Below are 20,859 nucleotides of genomic sequence, written 5' to 3'. Positions count from 1 at the left end.
GAGAAAGCATGAGCAGGGGGACAGGCAGAAAGAGAGGGAGAAGCAGACTCCCTGCTGAGCAGGAAGCCCAACATGGGGCTTGATCCCAGGACTCCTGGATCATGATCTGAGACAAAGGCAGACACTTAACTAATGGACTGAGCCACCCAGGCTCCTGTAGTAGTGTTAAAATATTTAAGAACATCTTAGAATCAAGAAAAGAAAGTTTAACAAAATATTTGACTTTGTTTCCTTACTTACTTTTATTCCATTTTTGTTGTGGACTATTCATGGATATCCATATTTTATAGAATCTTTACTTGAGTTCTTTGTGAACTCACCCTGTTTTTCAACTTTGTGTAAATAGTAGACCTAAAAAGCACTGATTCTATTTGTCTTAAAGAATCGGTCACACCTAGACATACTTCACTCTTAAATTTACTACATAATCAGGGTATTGCAAAAGAATTGGAAAATGTGCCTCAGGCAGACCTAATGAGAAGTTATTAGAAATCAGTTCTATTAATAATGTTCCTTTTTATGCTGAAATACAAGATAAGCCTCATTTATTACCTCTTCTGTATCTGAAATGAATACATTTTTTTACTATATAGCTCTAGCTAAATCAAACTGATTTTGGTTGAATATAAAACAAGACTGTTGAACATGGTATTCCACTAGGTATCCCACTAGTGTTACATTTGACACTTCAAAAGTAGATGTTTTGGGGCTCCTGGGTGGGAGCCCAGGAGTGGGTTAAGCCTGGGCCTTCAGCTCTGGTCATGATTTCAGGGTCCTGGGATCGAGGCCCGCGCCAGGCTCTCTGCTCAGCAGGGAGCCTGCTTCCTCTTCCCCCTCTGCCTGTCTCTCTGCCTACTTGTGATCTCTGTCAAATAAATAAATAAAATCTTAAAAAAAAATGTTTTTATGTAAAGGAGCATTTTTTCATGGATTTAATAGTAATGTTAATCTCTTTCTACAGTGTCGCTCTGTGTCCATAGACGAAACCTCTTGCTGTTAATTGCCATTTTTCAGTGCTTTATGTGTTGAGAATTCTGATAACTGAAATAGGCTCAGAAGAAGCAAGGTTCTCACTCTCAATCCAAGGGCAACACTGTTCTATTAGCTGTCAACAACAAGAGAATTAAAGAGATTAAAATTCCTTCAGAAAATGTTTTCTGAGGTCTAAGTGCCAGATGATAATATCAGTCCAAAAATAGTCTTAATGATGTTACCAGCTTTCATTATTCTGCATTGCTCCATTTATGCTTGAAATCACTTAGATTTAAAATTGTATCGTGGGGCATCTGGGTGGCTCAGTCTGTTAAGCATCTGCCTTCTGCTCAGATCATGATCCCAAAGTGCTGAGATCGAGCCCCGCGTTGGGGTCCCTGCTCATTGCTTCTCCCTCTCCCTCTGCCCTTACCCCTGTTTTTGCCTTCTCTTTCTTTCTCTCAAATTAAAAAAAAAAAAATCTTTTACATAAATAAATAATTGTATCTCAAGTATCGTAGAGCAAATAAAAGAATCTATATCTTATAATAATTATATTGTTAAACAGGAGATTGAGTTTAATTTTTTGAAGTCAGAAGTCATTGTGCTTAGGTGCTTTCATTTTTCATATCCTGATTACTTTGAGCTTTTATTTCTAAGGGTTAATATTGAGTAAATAGTAGTAGTGAATGAAAAGGAGATATTTTTTACTTTCACTAGAAAATTTGAAAGCAAATCGTCTAGGCTATTCAGTTGTGTGCTAATTTAAGTCCTCATTCTGATGTCTTTGAGTAGCACTGCAGTATACTCTCTTGTCTCAGAGTTTTATTCTGAAACATTTTGCTGGCACATTGGAACATAAATAGTTCAAATGTGACTTGAATTCCTGGTTCTTGAATATTTCTTCACTTGATAAACTCTACTTTTAGGATGTAGTTATTTATTTTAGGAGACAATTATTTTTGCCAAGTATTTTGGTCAAGTATTAGGGGTGATTTCAAAACTAAGTGGAGGAAAAGAAAAGTTAAATGTCAGTGGAAGAATCTTCTTTATGGTGTTAATTTAATAACAAAAATAGTTTATATTTTTAAGCTTTTTTCTTCTTGATGTTCTACAGGATTTTCCTAAGCCCAGTGAAGAGAAGATCAAATTGATTCTCAGTCAAAGTGCCTGGACTTCTCAATCCAATTCTTTGGCCTCTTGCTTGTCTAGACTTTCTGGAAAATCTGAAACTGGGAAAACTGGTCTTATTAATCTAGGAAATACATGTTATATGAACAGTGTTATACAAGCATTGTTTATGGCTACAGAGTAAGTTTAAATTTGAACCTTTTTTGTTAATTGTAGAAATTGATGCGTACTGATGAAATGTAAGGTGATGGGATTGTCTTGACATTATTTCTTATAAATGTCAGAAATATTAATATTTGTATATAATTGCCTTATTTAGAAATGTAATTGCTGTCAGTGCTCAGGAGCTATTAAAATGTTAACTTATATAAATTCTGCTCTATATTTATATTGTGTATTGCATTGAGACTCTTTTGATTATTCTGGCTGGATATTTATTAGTATAACAGAAAGATTAAGTGGGCTTATTCCAAAGAGTTTAAGTGTCCTCAAGTACTAATTTATTATTATCCTATAAGACAGTGTATTTTTTTAGCCTATATATCTTTTAAGGGAGTTACATTTATTTTTTTCTGCTTATAGCTATTTTGCTGTTTATCAGATTGATAACTTCTCTGTTACTGTGAAAGAAGCATAAGCTGTTTCCCTCCACAAGTTGTAGATACTGAACAAATATGTAAACATTTATGTTCCTTTGTCCTCTTACAGATTTGCTTTCAAATTAATTTTTTTTTTTTTTGCAGCCGAACAAATATGAAATCAGAGGTTGTTAGCTACTTGAGTGCTATATGTAAAAGTAAAAAATAATGATAAACTTTTCCTAAAGACAAAAATATGGTTGGATTTTTCTCTTCATTGTCAGTAGAGTATTTATGGAACTTGACCAATGGTCTTTACAAATTGAGTTCCATGCCTTTGTAAGTTTTTATGCCTACCTAGAGGAATCATAAACTAAAAGATGAATTCTTAGGTTTAGTTTATTTTCTGGTCCCAGAATCTGCTATAACACTAAGGTGTTTTTTTGTTTGGCTCAGTGTTTTATTTTATTTGTTTGTATTTGAGATTTTTAATTTTAAAATGTGTACACTCAGACACAAGTGATACTAAGCATAAAACTAAATTCAAATCTGTATCTCACCACCAGATGTCATCTAGTCCAGCCAGATGATGGTGAAAGGAGAGACCCAAAGCAAGTGTAACTGGCAACAGCAATTCAAAGAGCCATCTTATTGAATAAGCCAATTATACTATCTAAAAATAGGCATATAACATATTGTATTTCTTTGGTAATAGGTGAATTCTTTGTGGTTTAAAAAAATAAATTTAGAAGTATATAAAATAAAAATCAGGTATAAAAAAATTTTTTTAATCAGACATCCCCATTCACAAGAGTAATTGGTTAACAGTTTTGTGTGCATTGTTTCAGATCAGTTTTTTTACAGTTACAAGATTTTATTTACAAGAACAAATGCATTGTTTTTAAAAAATATTTATAATCTTATTTATATGGTTTTTTTCTAGCACTTTTATCTTTTAATGATTCATGTTGGCAGTATTCCCATGATAGAGTAATGACAGAACTGTCATTCTGAATAAATAGATGTACTATATTTTATGTAAGCATACTCCAGTTGATGAACAGTAGGTTGCTTTGCTCATAATTAACATCTCTCTGCCCATATGCAGATGTAGAGGATTTGCTTTGAATAGGTATGCCAGTTGCTCTCCAGAAAGACTGTAGCATTTGAATTTACATACTAATATATAATAATACCTGTGACCCCATTCCTTTAGTGGTACTTGATATAGTTAGTATTTGAGATTTTTTTCTAATTGGGGGAAAAATGTCTTTTTGCTTTAATTTGTAATATTACTGACCATTACAGAGTTTTCTGTCTATATTTTTCTTTGTTTATTTGTGTTTGTTTTCTGAATAACCCGTTCTTTCTTTTGTGCACCTTTCTATTGGGTCTTTTTCTTTTTCATTCTGATTTATATATACTCTGGATGATAATCCTTTACAACATGCTCCCTTCCCATCGGTGTGATTCAGATTTATAGAGTGTTTCATTTGTAATTTGTAATTTTTTTTTAAAGATTTTATTTATTTATTTGACAGAGAGATCACAAGTAGGCAGAGAGGCAGGCTGAGAGAGAGGGGGAAACAGGCTTTCTGCTGATCAGAGAGCCCGATGCGGGGCTCGATCTCAGGACCCTGAGAACATGACCTGAACCGAAGGCAGAGGCTTAACCCACTAAGCCACCCAGGCACCCCATAATTTTTTATTTTATGTGATGAAATCTGCTATTTCTCATTTATAGTGTCTGAATTGTAGGAAGGCTTCTCCCTCGACATTTTCCCCATTTTTTTTTCTTTTAAATACTTCAATAGTTTTCTTTCTTTTTTTTTTTTTTGATTTTTTAATTTTTTATTTCTTTTCAGCATAACAGTATTCATTGTTTTTGCACCGCACCCAGTGCTCCATGCAATCCGTGCCCTCTCTAATACCCACCACCTGGTTCCCCCAACCTCCCACCCCCCACCCCTTCAAAACCCTCAGATTGTTTTTCAGAGTCCATAGTCTCTCATGGTTCACCTCCCCTTCCAATTTCCCTCAACGCCCTTCTCCTCTCCATCTCCCCTTGTCCTCCATGCTATTTGTTATGCTCCACAAATAAGTGAAACCATATGATAATTGACTCTCTCTGCTTGACTTATTTCACTCAGCATAATCTCTTCCAGTCCCGTCCATGTTGCTACAAAAGTTGGGTATTCATCCTTTCTGATGGAGGCATAATACTCCATAGCGTATATGGACCACATCTTCCTTATCCATTCGTCCGTTGAAGGGCATCTTGGTTCTTTCCACAGTTTGGCAACCGTGGCCATGGCTGCTATAAACATTGGGGTACAGATGGCCCTTCTTTTCACTACATCTGTATCTTTGGGGTAAATACCCAGTAGTGCAATGGCAGGGTCATAGGGAAGCTCTATTTTTAATTTCTTGAGGAATCTCCACACTGTTTTCCAAAGTGGCTGCACCAACTTGCATTCCCACCAACAGTGTAAGAGGGTTCCCCTTTCTCCACATCCTCTCCAACACACGTTGTTTCCTGTCTTGCTAATTTTGGCCATTCTAACTGGTATAAGGTGGTATCTCAATGTGGTTTTAATTTGAATCTCCCTGATGGCTAGTGATGATGAACATTTTTTCATGTGTCTGATAGCCATTTGTATGTCTTCATTGGAGAAGTGTCTGTTCATATCTTCTGCCCATTTTTTGACATGATTATCTGTTTTGTGTGTGTTGAGTTTGAGGAGTTCTTTATAGATCCTGGATATCAACCTTTTGTCTGTACTGTCATTTGCAAATATCTTCTCCCATCCCGTGGGTTGCCTCTTTGTTTTGTTGACTGTTTCCTTTGCTGTGCAGAAGCTTTTGATCTTGATGAAGTCCCAAAAATTCATCTTCGCTTTTGTTTCCTTTGCCTTTGGAGACATATCTTGAAAGAACTTGCTGTGGCTGATATCGAAGAGGTTACTGCCTATGTTCTCCTCTTGGATTCTGATGGATTCTTGTCTCACGTTGAGGTCTTTTATCCATTTTGAGTTTATCTTTGTGTATGGTGTAAGAGTGGTTGAGTTTCATTCTTCTACATGTAGCTGTCCAATTTTCCCAGCACCATTTATTGAAGAGACTGTCTTTTTTCCATTGTATATTTTTTCCTGTTTTGTCGAAGATTATTTGACCGTAGAGTTGAGGGTCCATATCTGGGCTCTCTACTCTGTTCCACTGGTCTATGTGTCTGTTTTTATGCCAGTACCATGCTGTCTTGGTGATCACGGCTTTGTAGTAAAGCTTGAAATCAGGTAACGTGATGCCCCCAGTTTTATTTTTGTTTTTCAACATTTCCTTAGCAATTCGGGGTCTCTTCTGATTCCATACAAATTTTAGGATTATTTGCTCCAGCTCTTTGAAAAATAACCAGTGGAATTTTGATCGGAATGGCATTAAAAGTATAGATTGCTCTAGGCAGTATAGACATTTTAACAATGTTTATTCTTCCAATCCAAGAGCATGGAATGGTCTTCCATCTTTTTGTGTCTTCTTCAATTTCTTTCATGAGTGTTCTGTAATTCCACGAGTACAGTTCCTTTACCTCTTTAGTTAGTTTTATTTCCAGGTATCTTATGGTTCTTGGTGCTATAGTAAATGGAATCGATTCTCTAATCCCCCCCCCTTTTTTTTTAAAGATTTTATTTATTTATTTGACAGACAGAGATCACAGTAGGCAGAGAGGCAGGCAGAGAGAGATGGAGGAAGCAGGCTCCCTGCTGAGCAGAGAGCCCGATGTGGGGCTTGATCCCAGGACTCTGGAATCATGACCTGAGCTGAAGGCAGAGGCTTTAACCCACTGAGCCACCCAGGCGCCCCTCTAATTTCCCTTTCTGTATCTTCATTGTTAGTGTATAAGAAAGCCACTGATTTCTGTACATTGACTTTGTATCCTGCCACGTTGTTGAATTGTTGTATGAGTTCTAGTATTTTGGGGGTGGAGTCTTTTGGGTTTTCCATATAAAGAATCATGTCATCTGCGAAGAGAGAGAGTTTGACTTCTTCCTTGCCAATTTGGATACCTTTTATTTCTCTTTGTTGTCTGATTGCTGTTGCTAGGACTTCTAATACTATGTTGAACAAGAGTGGTGAGAGTGGGCATCCTTGTCGTGTTCCTGATCTCAACGGGAAGGCTGCAAGCTTTTTCCCATTGAGGATGATATTTGCTGTCTTTCATAGATAGATTTTATCAAGTTCAGGAATGTTCCCTCTATCCCTATACTTTGAAGCGTTTTAATCAGGAATGGATGCTGGATTTTGTCAAATGCTTTTTCTGCATCAATTGAGAGGACCATGTGGTTCTTCTCTCTTCTCCTATTGATTTGTTCTGTCACATTGATTGATTTGCGAATGTTGAACCATCCTTGTAGCCCTGGGATGATTCCCACCTGGTCATGGTGGATAATCTTTTTAATGTGCTGTTGGATCCTGTTTGCTAGGATCTCTTCAATAGTTTTCTTATTTTACATTAGCTCATTACTCCTGTGTGGCATTTGTAATAATTTAAAATTTTATTTAATTCCATTTTTTTCCAAATGGATATCGAATTGTTCCTATTCTCTTGTTTGAATAATTTATCCTTTTCCCATCCTGTACTTGTACCACAGTCTATAAATCACTCTAAAGTTATAGTTTGTTGACAATGTATTTTATTTCATGCAGGTGTATGAAAGAATTTAAAAGTTGCTTATTTAAGTTATTAATTAATAGCTTAATCCATTTCTGTTTGCTAATCCAGAAAATAGTAATAATATGTGACAGCACATAGGCCATTGTCTGGTTCCATAGCAACTGTTTTATCATCATTCTTCCTTTCCTTCTTCACAACATTATAAGTAGTAACTCTGCTAGGTAAAGTGCCATTCAATGAGTGATGTTTTACTTTGAAGATAATAAGTTCTGGAACTAATTTCCTTTTAGCTTTTAAAAAATGTGTGTGTATATGCATGTACATGTATACAAGAATCACTGTTTTATTCTCTGTCAGTTTCAGGAGACAAGTATTATCTTTAAATCTAAATGGGTGCAATTCATTAATGAAAAAATTACAGCATCTCTTTGCCTTTTTGGCTCATACACAGGTGAGTGTAAGTGTGTGTAGTATGTATATGTTAACTTCATTGATAATATTCTTTAAACTTCACATTATACCAAACTTGATGAATCTTGTTTAAATAATATGTATTTGACACAGCATAACAAATCCACTTAGATGTACTAGACATCCTGCCTAAAATCAGGATATGCTTTGAGTTTTTATTTCTTCCTCCTGTTTTCCATTCTTGTAGATGAATATTATGCTGACCCTTTCTTCTAATTATTATAGATAAAATCTGATTTCTTCTCTAATAAATAAGCCTCTTCATGAAGAAGAAAGAAACTCTAATAGTTTATAGATACTAAATTGATAGATTTTTCATAATAATAAATAAAATAATTTTGTGGCACATTGGCTTCTTTTTTCTCCTATTTCTAATATCTGTACCTTCTCATTCTCATTATGACCAAAATTTTAAGCTCTAGAGCCTAACGGGTAAACAACTTTATCCATTAAGTTCTAAAGCTTAAGATTTAAGATGATCTTTTATGTCCACAATTAATCCAAGGAAATGAATTTATGCTACTGGCAAGAAAGTCACATATAGTAAACATTCATTCAAAAGACTTTTATTGATGGACATTGGGGGAGGATATGTGCTGTGATGAACACTGTGAATTGTGTAAGACCGATGAATCACAGACCTGTACCTCTGAAACAAATAATACATTATATGTTAATTAATTACTTAAATAAATAAATAAAAGACATTTATTGAGAGACAATATGGAGTCTGGTAAGCATTCAAAGGGGAAGGCAATCCTTATGCTCAAGGAACTCAAGTTTTGAGCACTACATATGAACAATATATATATCATTTATAAATAATGTATACTCTTTTTTTCTGGTTTTACTCTGATTGTCTTACTTTTACTCTGTCTTACTCCTATAAAAGGAGTAGGTGGGAGAATCAGAAGAGAAGATCGCTTTAGTGGGATTGAGTTGATAAGAATGCCTTGTTTCCTATCTATAAGCTGTGAAATAGCTCAAGTATAACTTCTTAAATGGAAAAAATTAACTTTTGAGTGATGGCCTATAAGTAGTAGTATACTCAAATAATTTTATTGTTCTCTTTCTGAGGAAAATCTGTTCACAAATTAAATTTAACATCTCAGGACCAAGGGAGATGAAATCTCTTCCCTCCAATTGTCAAACATTATTTTCCTAGTAAATTGATTTCTGTACTTGCTTTATCACTAGTCTGTATTTACCATATATTATATAAAATGTATATATATCTATGTGTGTATAGGTAGCTATAAATACATTATATATACTATATTACCTTTCTGAATCAGAGCTGTTAGAAAAAAAACTATAGGAGGGTTCCATGCTCCCAAGGAAAAGAAAACAGGAATTCACCAGAGAACCTAATGAAAGTTTTGTCATAGTTGAGACCTTGTCTGATAGCAAGCCAACAAGAATTTTTTTGGATTGATAGATTTCCCTATATGATTGAAAAGCCTTTATTTCTTATAACTGAGGAAGCTAACATTTATTAAGCATTTAAATTTGCCTAGCTTCTATCCTAAGTAGTTTACATGTATTATTTCTTAATCCTCAGAAACAATCTGTGAAGTAATAAGATAGTATCCCCATTTTACAGATGAAAAAACTGGGTTTATATTACCTGCTTTTCAGGGTCGTGCAGACAAGTGGCAAATTGGGGTATGATATGAACCAAATGACTGTAGAACTCATGCTCAACTAGTATGTTAAAGTTCCTTCCTTCAGAATACTATCAACACCCCATTTTGATAAAAAATTTTTTGAACTGAGGACTCTGTTACATTCCACAAATATTCAAAATGCCAGAATTCTAAGTTTTCAGGTTTAAATCACATCTTTTCAGATGCCTTTTCAGTTACTTTTTGTTGTTGCAAAATCTAGGATTTGAACCAAGATTGCTTCAAAGTCAATGAGCAACCCACTTCACTAAACCTCCCCCACACCAAAAAAGATCAGCAAGGACCCTAAACAGTATACTTACATTCTGTGCATTTATGAAATGTGTACCTAGTCAAAGAAATTTTCACCTAAAGTAGATATGTGTGGCCCTATATGGTACTCCCCTTATTATTTTATCCAAAATATGTATTCATTAGCATGTCTTTTTCAGATTTGGTTTTACAAAAAATTTGGATGCAAGCATATGACTGTCATAGAGAGATAATGCCAGTAGCATATTAAGTGTTTGAGAGACCTGGGTTCCCTCTGGCACTATTTTAACTGTAAAACTTTGTGCAAGTCATATGTTTCTCTAGATATTAATTCTTATCTGCAGAATGAGAAGTTATAACTGAAGATTACATAATTTATTTCTAATTTTATCTGTCCCCATTTCTGGGTCTTTGTAGTAGTGTTAAGTGCAATATAATTTTAATTGATCTTTATTAAACATTGTATATTAAGACTTTAGTTATTTGACTCATGGTATGAGAATCACTTCCTTGTATTTTCTCTGTTGATATCAAGAGAGAAGCATATGCACCTCGGGTATTCTTTGAGGCTTCTAGACCTCCATGGTTTACCCCCAGATCACAACAAGACTGTTCTGAATACCTCAGGTTTCTGCTAGACAGGTAAAAAGTATTTGAAAGTTATGATTTGAATTGTTTTCTTTCATAACAGATTATTTCTGTGGCATATTGTTTTTGCCTTTAAAAACGTATTTCAGATGTTAATCTTTAAAATACCTTGCATTTACTGTATATATTTAAGTGTTCTTTTGTTTTTAATTTGGTTTCTTTTTTTGATTTTCTTACTTTGGACCAGCTGTTCTTAGAGTGTGGTACAAAGACCCCCTATGGGTTCCAAAAACATTCTCAGGGGTCTTCCCTTTTCTAACTATATATCTGTGTATATGTAATTGAGCCAGATTTTCTTCATATGTTTCACCCAGAGCAACATATCACAATAGATTAAATGCAGAGCAGCTCTGAGGATCCAGCTGTCTTCTATTAAGCCAGATACTTGAAATATTTGCAAAATGTAAAACAATGCCATTCTTCTCACTAAATTTTGTGGTTTTAGAAAATATAACTTTTTCATAATGAATATTAACACATAATGGGTTTATTATTTTCAAATGTATTATTTTATTACTTTTTTATTCTCAGTTTTTGAATACAGTAAATATTGATGGGCATAACCACATGAATGAAAGCTGTTGGGTTCCTCAATTTTCCTCAGTTACTTTCTAAGAGTATAAAGGGATCTGGAGACCAAAAATTTAATAGTTGCTCCTTTAGATCAGTGCATAATTAGATGAGTTTGGTGTATTTTGTTGTATCCTTACCACTTAGTTAATAAAACCTCTATCTTCTTCTCCAGATCATTGCCTCCCTTCTATTACATGAATGACTAGTAAAGTTAGTTGAACTTAACATGTGCAATCAGCTAAGGACATGTTGAGTGGTTTCTTTGTACCAGGCTTTCTATGAGATGTCAGGCAGACAAAGATATAGAAGATAATTAGTGGACATATATCATTTACTATCATGTAATAAGTGCTATAAAATAGCAGTATGAAAAAGAATGAGACTATAAGGTAGTGATAGCCCCTAACTTCTAATCTACATTCTCAAATTGTTCAGTATTCTTCTTGATTAAAAGAGGAAAAACTTGATTTTTTAAGTTAAGTATTATATTTGATAAAAAATAATTTGTCTATTTATATAAGCCACCAATTTTTTTAAAAGATTTTATTTTATTTATTTATTTGACGGACAGAGATCACAAGAAGGTAGAGAGGCAGGCGGGGGGTGGGGAGAGGGGGGAAAGCAGGCTCCACACCAAGCAAAGAGCCCGATGAGGGGCTCAATCCCAGGACCCTGAGACCATGACCTGAGCTGAGGCAGAGGTTTAACCCACTGACCACCCAGGCACCCCTAAGCCACCAATATTTTTAAATAGCAATATGAAACATAAGTGAAGCAGCAATATAATTATATATATTCTCCTGCAGGCTACATGAAGAGGAAAAGATCTTGAAAGTTCAGTCCTCATACAAGCCATCTGAAAGTCTGGGGTGCAATGAAACTTCTTTACAGGAAGTAGCCAGTAAGGCAGCTGTACTAGCAGAGAGCCCTTGCACAAGTGATGGTGAGAAGACTTTAATAGAAAAAATGTTTGGAGGAAAACTACGAACTCACATATGTTGTTTGAACTGCAGGAGTACCTCACAAAAAGTGGAAGCCTTTACCGATCTTTCACTGGCCTTTTGTCCTTCCTCTTCTGTCGAAAACTTGTCTTTTCAAGATCCAGCATCATCACCCAGTACACAAGATGGTGGCCTAATGCAAGCCAGTGTACCTGGTCCTTCAGAAGAACCAGGAGTTTATAATCCAGCAACAGCTGCCTTTGTTTGTGACTCAGCTATGAATGAAAGAATGTTAGGCAGTCCTTCTGATGAGTTTTGCTGTACTGAAAACGCTTGTGTCCCCAGTGAATCTAGCACAATTCTTGTTAATAAAGATGTACCTCAGAAACCAGGAGGTGGAAGCACACCTTCAGTAACTGACTTACTAAATTATTTTTTGGCTCCAGAGATTCTTACTGGTGACAACCAGTATTATTGTGAAAACTGTGCCTCTTTGCAGAATGCTGAGAAAACTATGCAAATCACAGAGGAGCCTGAGTACCTTATTCTTACTCTCCTGAGATTTTCATATGATCAAAAGTATCATGTGAGAAGAAAGATTTTAGACAACGTGTCACTGCCACTGGTTTTGGAGTTGCCAGTTAAAAGAACTACTTCTTTCTCTTCCTTGTCAGAAAGTTGGTCTATAGATGTTGACTTCACTGATATTAGTGAGAACCTAGCTAAAAAATTAAAGCCTTCTGGAACTGAAGAAACTTGCTGCTCCAGATTGGTGCCGTATCTATTAAGTTCTGTTGTTGTTCACTCTGGTATATCCTCTGAAAGTGGGCATTACTATTCTTATGCCAGAAACATCACAGGTACAGAGTCCTCATACCAGATGTGCCATCAGTCTGAAACTCTGGCGTTAGCATCCTCCCAGAGTCATTTCCTAGAGAGAAATAGCCCCAGTGCAGTTATTGAACAGGATTTAGAGAATAAGGAAATGTCAAAAGAATGGTTTTTATTTAATGACAGCAGAGTGACATTTACTTCATTTCAGTCAGTTCAGAAAATTACGAGTAGGTTTCCAAAGGACACAGCTTATGTGCTTTTGTATAAAAAACAGAATAGCACTAATGGTTTAAGTGGTAACAGTTCAACCAGTGGACTCTGGGTAAATGGAGACCCACCTCTACAGAAAGAACTTATGGATGCTATAACAAAAGACAATAAACTATATTTACAGGTAAGTTGGATATAGAAACTTAATCTGTGGAAAATATTTAAACAATTGGTTTAACAGTGGTTAAATGAGTACCCTAATTTTGAAATCCAACTTCTGCATTTTCAAGGAATTTACAGTGGCAATTCTGAAATTTGGGTCTGGGTTTATATAGAAATCAGCCTATATAAATTATCTTACTTTCTAATGTTATGAATTAGCTATGAAAAGTTGCAGTTAGATGCAGTTTAAAAGACCTCACTTGTTTTTAATTACAAAAGATGTGATCATTATACAGTCATTCAGTACAGAAATACAGGAAGCTTAGTAAAATGGCAGTATCTTCCCTCTCCTCTTTAATCCCACCTACCAGGGGAAACAGCTGCTGAATCTGGTGTTTATTTCATTCTACACTATTTGACAGGTATTTTAAGGGCACTTATTAACATTCAGGTGGATAAGATAAAGCACACTGAAAGGATAGAATATTTAAAAAAAACAAAAACAAAAACACATAATTGTGTTCTTTAAGGACCTGAGCAATAAAACCAGAGAGCTAATAGTACAATTACTAAATAAAAGCCATGGAACAAAGGTTTCATATGACCTGAATTTACTTACAACTACAGTTTTTGCAAGGAGTTAGTGATTTTATTATTTAAAAGTTAATAAAGATCTTGGCAGCAAGTATTTTTCTCTGAAACCTGCTAACTTGCTAATAGCATAAGGACTAACACTAAATTATCAGTGAAATTGTAGGTGTATTAACTGCGTAGTTCAAGTGATTTTATGACTTTTATTCTAAAAATTTGGTGTTTGAAAATCACAAAGCTGTAAAATACAGATTAAGAGAAGAAATGGGTCATTAGAGTACTGATTTTTAGAACTAGATTTTTAGTACTGATTTTTCTCAAAAATTTTCAAATTTGCCATGTTATAAAATACTCAAATAATGATACATGATACATTATTAGTTTGGCAATGTCCTGGAGTAACAGAAAAAATTTATATTTTACAGAAAAAAATTAGAAACAATATTAAGCCTGATTCACCACCAAAAATTCTAACATCCAGTCAGAAGGCTTATGGTCAAGTTAACAGGATATATTCAATCATATCCTTCTTGCTAGATATTACATAAGCACCAGATATTAATCATCATGATTCTTGGAGATTAGAAGGAGGAGTAAGGGCAAGAGGGTTAGGTTGAAATAGAAATTTTCTGTGATATAAGATACAGAAAATAAGGCCCAGTATAATCTTGACTTGTGGAAGTATGAAGATTATATATCAATGATTGGGTAAAATAGTATCTTTATCCAAGGATAGAGACATAGATTTTTAAAAGATGAGGAACCTACTACTCTCTTTCTGTGATTGGATTGCCAAAAGCTCTTGTAACCATAACTATTTCATTATAGCCTACCTCCAAATGATTTTCTCTGTCTTAACTATTTCCCCCATTACAGTATTTACAATATCTGGGTGTGATAAGCCATTCTTTTCATTATTGTTTAAGGCCCATTGTCACTATAAAGGAAAGCATTATGTACTTTATTAATTCAGTTTTTCAGTGTCTGCAGTTGTTCTAAATTCCGTCTGAAGTCTTAGATTGGCAAGTTAATGTAATTTAAAAGATACTGCCAAATTTTATTTTTTTATTTCTTTTTCTGTTTCCTTTTTGCTTTATTTTTTTTCAACTGATTTATTTTATTTTATTTTTCAGTGTTCAAGAGTCATTGTTTATGCACCACACCCAGTGCTCCATGCAATAAGTGCCCTCCTTAATACCTTCCACCAGGCTCACCTAACCCCCCATCCCCCTCCCCTCCAAAACCCTCAGTTTGTTTCTCAGCATCCACAGTCTCTCATGGTTTGTCTCCCCCTCCGATTTCCCCCAACTCACTTCTCCTCTCCTCCCAATGTCTCCCGTGTTATTCCTTATGCTCCATGAGTAAGTGAAACCATATAATTGACTCTCTCTGCTTGACTTAACTTCATTCAGCATAATCTCCTCCAGTCCCATCCATGTGATACAAAAGTTGGGTATTCATCCTTTCTGATGAAGGCATAATATTCCATTGTATATATGGACCATATCTTCTTTCATCCATTGAAGTGCATCTTAGTTCTTTCCACAGTTTGGCAACTCTGGCCATTGCTGCTGTGAACATTGGGGTACAGATGGCCCTTCTTTTCACTACATCAGTATCTTTGGAGTAAATACCCAGGAGTGCAATTGTAGGGTTATAGGGTAGCTCTATTTTTAATTTCTTAAGGAATCTCCACACTGTTTTCCAAAGTGGGTGCACCAATTTGCATTCCCACCAACAGTGTAAGAGGGTTCCCCTTTCTCTACATCCTCTCCAGCACTTGTTGTTTACTGTCTTGTTGATTTTGGCCATTCTAACTGGTGCAAGGTGGTATATCAATGTAGTTTTGATTTGAATCTCCCTGATGGCTAATGATGATGAACATTTTTTCTGTCTGTTAGCCATTTGTATGTCTTTTTTGGAGAAGTGTCTGTTCATGTCTTCTGCCCATTGTTTGATGTGATTATCTGTTTTGTATGTATTGAGTTTGAGGAGTTCTTTATAGATCTTGGATATCAGCCCTTTTGTCTGTAGTGTCATTTGTGAATATCTTCTCCTATTCCATGGGTTGCTTCTTTGTTTTGTTGACTCTTTCTTTGCTGTGCAGAAGCTTTTGATCTTGGTGAAGTCCCAAAAGTTCATTTTTGCTTTTGTTTCCTTTGCCTTTGGAGACATGTCTTAAAAGAAGTTGCTGTGGCCGATGTCGAAGAGGCTACTGCCTGTGTTCTCCTCTAGGATTTTGATAGATTCCTGCCTCACTTTGAGGTCTTTTATCCATTTTGAGTTTATCTTTGTATATGGTGTAAGAGAATGGTCGAATTTCATTCTTCTATACATAGCTGTCCAATTTTCCCAGCACCATTTATTGAAGAGACTGTCTTTTTTCCACTGGATATTTTTTCCTGCTTTGTCAAAGATTAGTTGACCATAGAGTTGCGGGTCCATATCTGGGCTCTCTACTCTGTTCTTCTGGTCTATGTGTCTGTTTACATTAAGATATTTATGATCCTGTATTAAGACAGACTCCTAAAGCTTATTATCAAACTACCTTTTTAAAGCGAATTATGATGATAAATACTCAACTCTTAAAAATTTAAATACATTTGTATTATTTACTTTTAAATACAATAATGTAATTGATTTATGATGAAATTTGAATTGTGATGGTTCGCATATTTAACTGAATCATTCTGGTATTTTAAGTTAGTATTAAGAGACTTTTTTTGAGTACGGAGCATATATTTTTTCTTATTTTCATTTTTTTATATTTTTGAGGCATAGTTCAAAATTTTTGCTCATTTCATAATAATAGTGCTTTAAAATAGATTGCTATGTCAAGAATACAACTTTGGTTTTAAGATACAGCTTTATACCTATTTATAAAACAATTGCAAAAAGTTAACTAAGTCTCAGTAAATGTAGAATGCAGAGTGAATATTTTGAGTTCCTTTGCTCTTGAGTAGTACTCCAAATGAATTTACCATCATAGTACATATCAAAGTAGCTACTTTCTTTTTTAATTCTTCATAATTACATTGGAAACGTATCTTGTATAATTTGGGGGGATTCTATTTTTAAATTTTACTAAAATCACATCTAGATTGACATGTGTTGGAGAAAAACTCTTGCTCTTTCTGGTGCTGATGAGACTAGTGAAAAGTGGGAAAAAATCCTATGTGACCAAATCATTTTCTGCTGTGTATCATACCTGACACATAGGAGAGCAGTATCATAACTATGTATCCTAGCCTGACACATAGCAGTGCAGATGGTGGATCTCAAAGTAAATTTTGGGAAGGGCTTTTTCTTCTTTTATTTCTTTCCCTCTGATCCAACTTGCATAAAGAGTGTCTCTATTATTTTAGTGTCTGCACTCCAAAAATTATGCTTTTAGTTAGGATCCAGTGAGAAAAATGTTGTGTGAGTAGCACCAGCATCACACTGTGAAGTGATATCACCACCTATCTCCACGTGTCCCGCGTCAACTACAGACAGACCTTCTGTCCTTTATTTTTGGTTTCTTTCCTTTGTTTCTTTGGAGGAAGTGGTAGTTTAGTGTCTTAATATTTTTCTTTATCATACATACAGAAGAGTATACATAATATATCTGTGTAGTTTGAAGAAAAATAAAAGATGGATTAATTTAATGTTAACATATTTACTTAAATGAGAGATCTAAATATTCTGCAAGTTATTTGTCCCAAAGCAACAGTAACTCCAGGCCTATAGTCCATTACTGAACTAAGAATTAATTTTAATACTTGATGTAAATTTGGAATATAAAATAAACACTATGAGAATCATAATTTTTAGCATTCTACACAATGCTCTCACTGTACTAAAAGAAGTAAAATGAGAAGCAGTTTTCCCTGCTTCAGTCCATTAAGCTTCTGAAAACAGGATATATACATTTTTCTCTGTCAGCCATATATTTATATAAGTATATAAAAAGCAAAAAAAGAATATTCCTTTTTTAGGAAGCTGTTTTGAAATACAATATAGTTCTCATGCATCTCAGAAGCAATGGGGTTAAATTTGTATTGTGTGTGTCCTTTAACACTGCTTCTCGGGGGGAATTACTTTGTAACAAAATTTGGCCTATCTTTTGGGAGCAGAACTTCTTGAACTCTACCTTGCATATTCAGTTTTATTTATTTCATTAGGGAACATGATCTATATCTGAAACCAGATCTTAGAGTCATTTTCATTGCTTGTTTGGATAGTTTAACAGGTTATAGAGCTAGAGCAATGAGGATTTTGTTTCTTATTTTTGTGTCTATTTCTTATATACATACCTATAGCTTTTATTTTCTATCAGTAATATTGAAAATTTTAGTTTCTATTTTGATTCTTTCTTTAATTCTACAGACTAAAAAATAGATTATGTCTTAAAAAACATTATACAAAGGAACCAGTACAGTAAATTAAAAAGTTTTTGAGAAGTATCTTACAAATTAAGTTTTAAAAGCCTCTCTAAATCCTCCCTGTGACTCGTTAATGAGGCCATTCTGTTACAAGAATTTCTTATCTAAGGTCACATAAATATAAATTATACATATAAGTACAAATAATATATATAATACATAACATATATAACATAAATATATATAAATTATAAATAATTTTATATAATTACATAATTATAACATATTTATATAATATATAAATATATAATTTATAAATATAAATTATAAATCTATAAATTCTATATTTATATTTATAAATCCTTAAAATATTTATAAATGAATTCTATAAATAAATAAAGTGTTCTAATCTGAGATCATTAATATTTATTGAACACCTAATATGTGTCTGGCACATAGACCAGTACAACTGGTTCCTCATAAAAATTCTGATAATCTGGTAGGGAAAATGTTATAAGTAATACTGTAAGGTTCCATTTTCCTTAGCAATGTTATTGAAATTCTACCTTTATTTACTGAGAAATATTCTAAGGAAAGGGTAGTTAACATTCAGCCTTCTTTCATTATTTATACTTCTTACTGTATCACCCACATACAAAATAGCCCCACTTGATAAAGAGTAGATAATCCTTTGTCATAACCTTTAAATATCTACATTCTGTGTATTAGAAAGGAAATCTGTTCCTATGTGTATTGTTGAGTATTTACGAGAACTATAGTACTCCTGTAGAGGAATTTTAGGATGTGGGGCTTCAGTTTTCTCTTCTGCAGACTGAAGTACTGAAACCGAACAGGCCATAGGGTTTGTCATTCTGTAGAGTTACACCAGGATTTTGTTCTCTGTCTTACTTGTTCCATCTGTGATTATGTACCTAGTAATATTTGGTAAGGATTACTATAGTCAATATTTTTTAAATTACTGAGATTGATGGATGCTTATTAAGAATTAAGTCAGTTTTAAAATATTTATACATCCATTGTATTTAGGGTTTTAATTTTATAAAAATTATTTTTAATTTTAGGAACAAGAGTTGAATGCTCGAGCCCGGGCCTTACAAGCTGCATCTGCCTCCTGTTCATTTCGGCCCAATGGATTTGATGACAATGACCCACCAGGAAGCTGTGGACCAACTGGTGGAGGGGGTGGAGGAGGATTTAATACAGTTGGCAGACTCGTATTTTGATCCTGAGAGAATCCAAAATGCACTGGTCACAAAACATCTAATACTATGACTGTTAACAAATATCATACCTATCTTTTATTTTTCTTTTCATTAGACCCTTATACTTTAAGAAAACACACTCAGTGCTTGTTTTGATTTTCTTGACAATACCTTTATTAACAAGTGCATCATGGGAAAAGAAAATCTACCTCTTAAAATTCCATTTTGCTTTCATGGTTAGACATGCTTGACCAAAAATTTTCAGAGGAAAATATGTACCCGGTCCCTAATTAAGCTGCATTAAATTTAGCAGAGGCATTTAAATGGTCTCATTCTCAGTTGTACTTAACAAAAAAAAATGATTCATTTAGCATCTTTTATAAAAGAATTGATGCTACAAATAATGGAAATATTGTTTAAAAAGAAAGAAAAAATCCTTTATTTCATGCATAGTACCCCATTATTCAAATCTTTTAAAATGCTAAAGATAATACAGTCTCTAATGAAGGCAATAACATAAAATTTATCAAGCTATAGTACTTTTCAGGTTTTTGTTTAGTGCTGTCTTCAGCATCACTGTATCTGCATTTCAAGTATAAATGTTTTCAAAAAGGATTATTTATACATATATGCTGAACTGATTTTAAGAAAGGTGCATGATCCTGTAGGAACAACATTTTTACCTAAAAATTGCTAACTTTGTAGTATTTCTAATTGTTTAAGGATTTTTAAATTCTATTTCAGGGAGTATATCTTCTGTGTGTTTTGAAGACGGTGAGTTCTGTATGTGCCTTGCAGTACTGTAATTAAAAAATAGGAATCTTTGGCTGCAGAAAAGTTTTTAAAAATGAAATGTTAGAAAGTAATTTTTTGTGCTAACATTAAAATTATAACTTTTTGAAAGATATTAGATATTCCTGAAGTAAAATCTGATGGTTCTAAATCAATAAGTATGATAGATTATTTTTAAATTATAGAAGAATTCAGAGGGAATGAACCTAAGCAAGTAAAAAAATCTTTTGATTTTGTTACTTAATCCTCTGATTATTAAACATCAATTGCATATTCTTAGAGTTGGACATTTGGGATTTTTTTTCATTTGAATCTTGTGCTTTGCACAGTTGTTTCTATTTCATAGTTTCATATAAAATGTTGAAATGTAAGACCCTACCATCCCACATTTTCTTTTACCAGAGAGTGAAAAACAAGTCAGTTCTCCTGGGTCTTGATTATATGTATTCTATAGTTATCTCAGTTTTCCCTTTCCCTAAAACTTTTAACTTATCCATGGTTGTACATTGTTCTAAAATCTGTCTCATATTTATTTTGAAAACACTTAAAGGAAAGGGTGTTCTTTGGTGATTTTGGAGTTTATCTTTTTCCCAACCTTTTAACAGTAGTAGTTAAAAACAGAATTCCCCATCTTCATTCCACTCCTAACTTGTTTCCAGTCACCAGGAAAATTAGGAAAACTGATTGGATTAGAACTGGAAATTCTTTGCGAATTGATTGAGATTTGTCTTTTCTATAAATGAATGAAACACAAATTTTTATC

General features: G+C 34.0%; 1 protein-coding gene across 1 annotated transcript in view; it reads left to right on the top strand.

Moving 5' to 3' along the window:
- USP38 (ubiquitin specific peptidase 38) overlaps nucleotides 1-20,375 on the top strand; it is a 36,125-nt gene extending 15,750 nt beyond the window's left edge. The window contains exons 6-10 of the mRNA XM_032855626.1: nucleotides 2,090-2,283; nucleotides 7,708-7,801; nucleotides 10,294-10,400; nucleotides 11,786-13,148; nucleotides 19,164-20,375. Coding sequence (XP_032711517.1) covers nucleotides 2,090-2,283; nucleotides 7,708-7,801; nucleotides 10,294-10,400; nucleotides 11,786-13,148; nucleotides 19,164-19,325 — 1,920 coding nt within the window. The 3' untranslated portion in view covers nucleotides 19,326-20,375. The remainder of the gene's footprint in view (nucleotides 1-2,089; nucleotides 2,284-7,707; nucleotides 7,802-10,293; nucleotides 10,401-11,785; nucleotides 13,149-19,163) is intronic.
- Nucleotides 20,376-20,859: the final 484 nt, after the last annotated feature.

This window comes from Lontra canadensis, unplaced genomic scaffold, assembly GCF_010015895.1.
Source record: "Lontra canadensis isolate GAN:19392208 unplaced genomic scaffold, GSC_riverotter_1.0 scaffold10, whole genome shotgun sequence".
Lineage (NCBI taxonomy): Eukaryota > Metazoa > Chordata > Mammalia > Carnivora > Mustelidae > Lontra > Lontra canadensis.
Note: the sequence above shows the minus strand (reverse complement) of the source record. Positions and strands in the feature narration are given on the sequence as shown.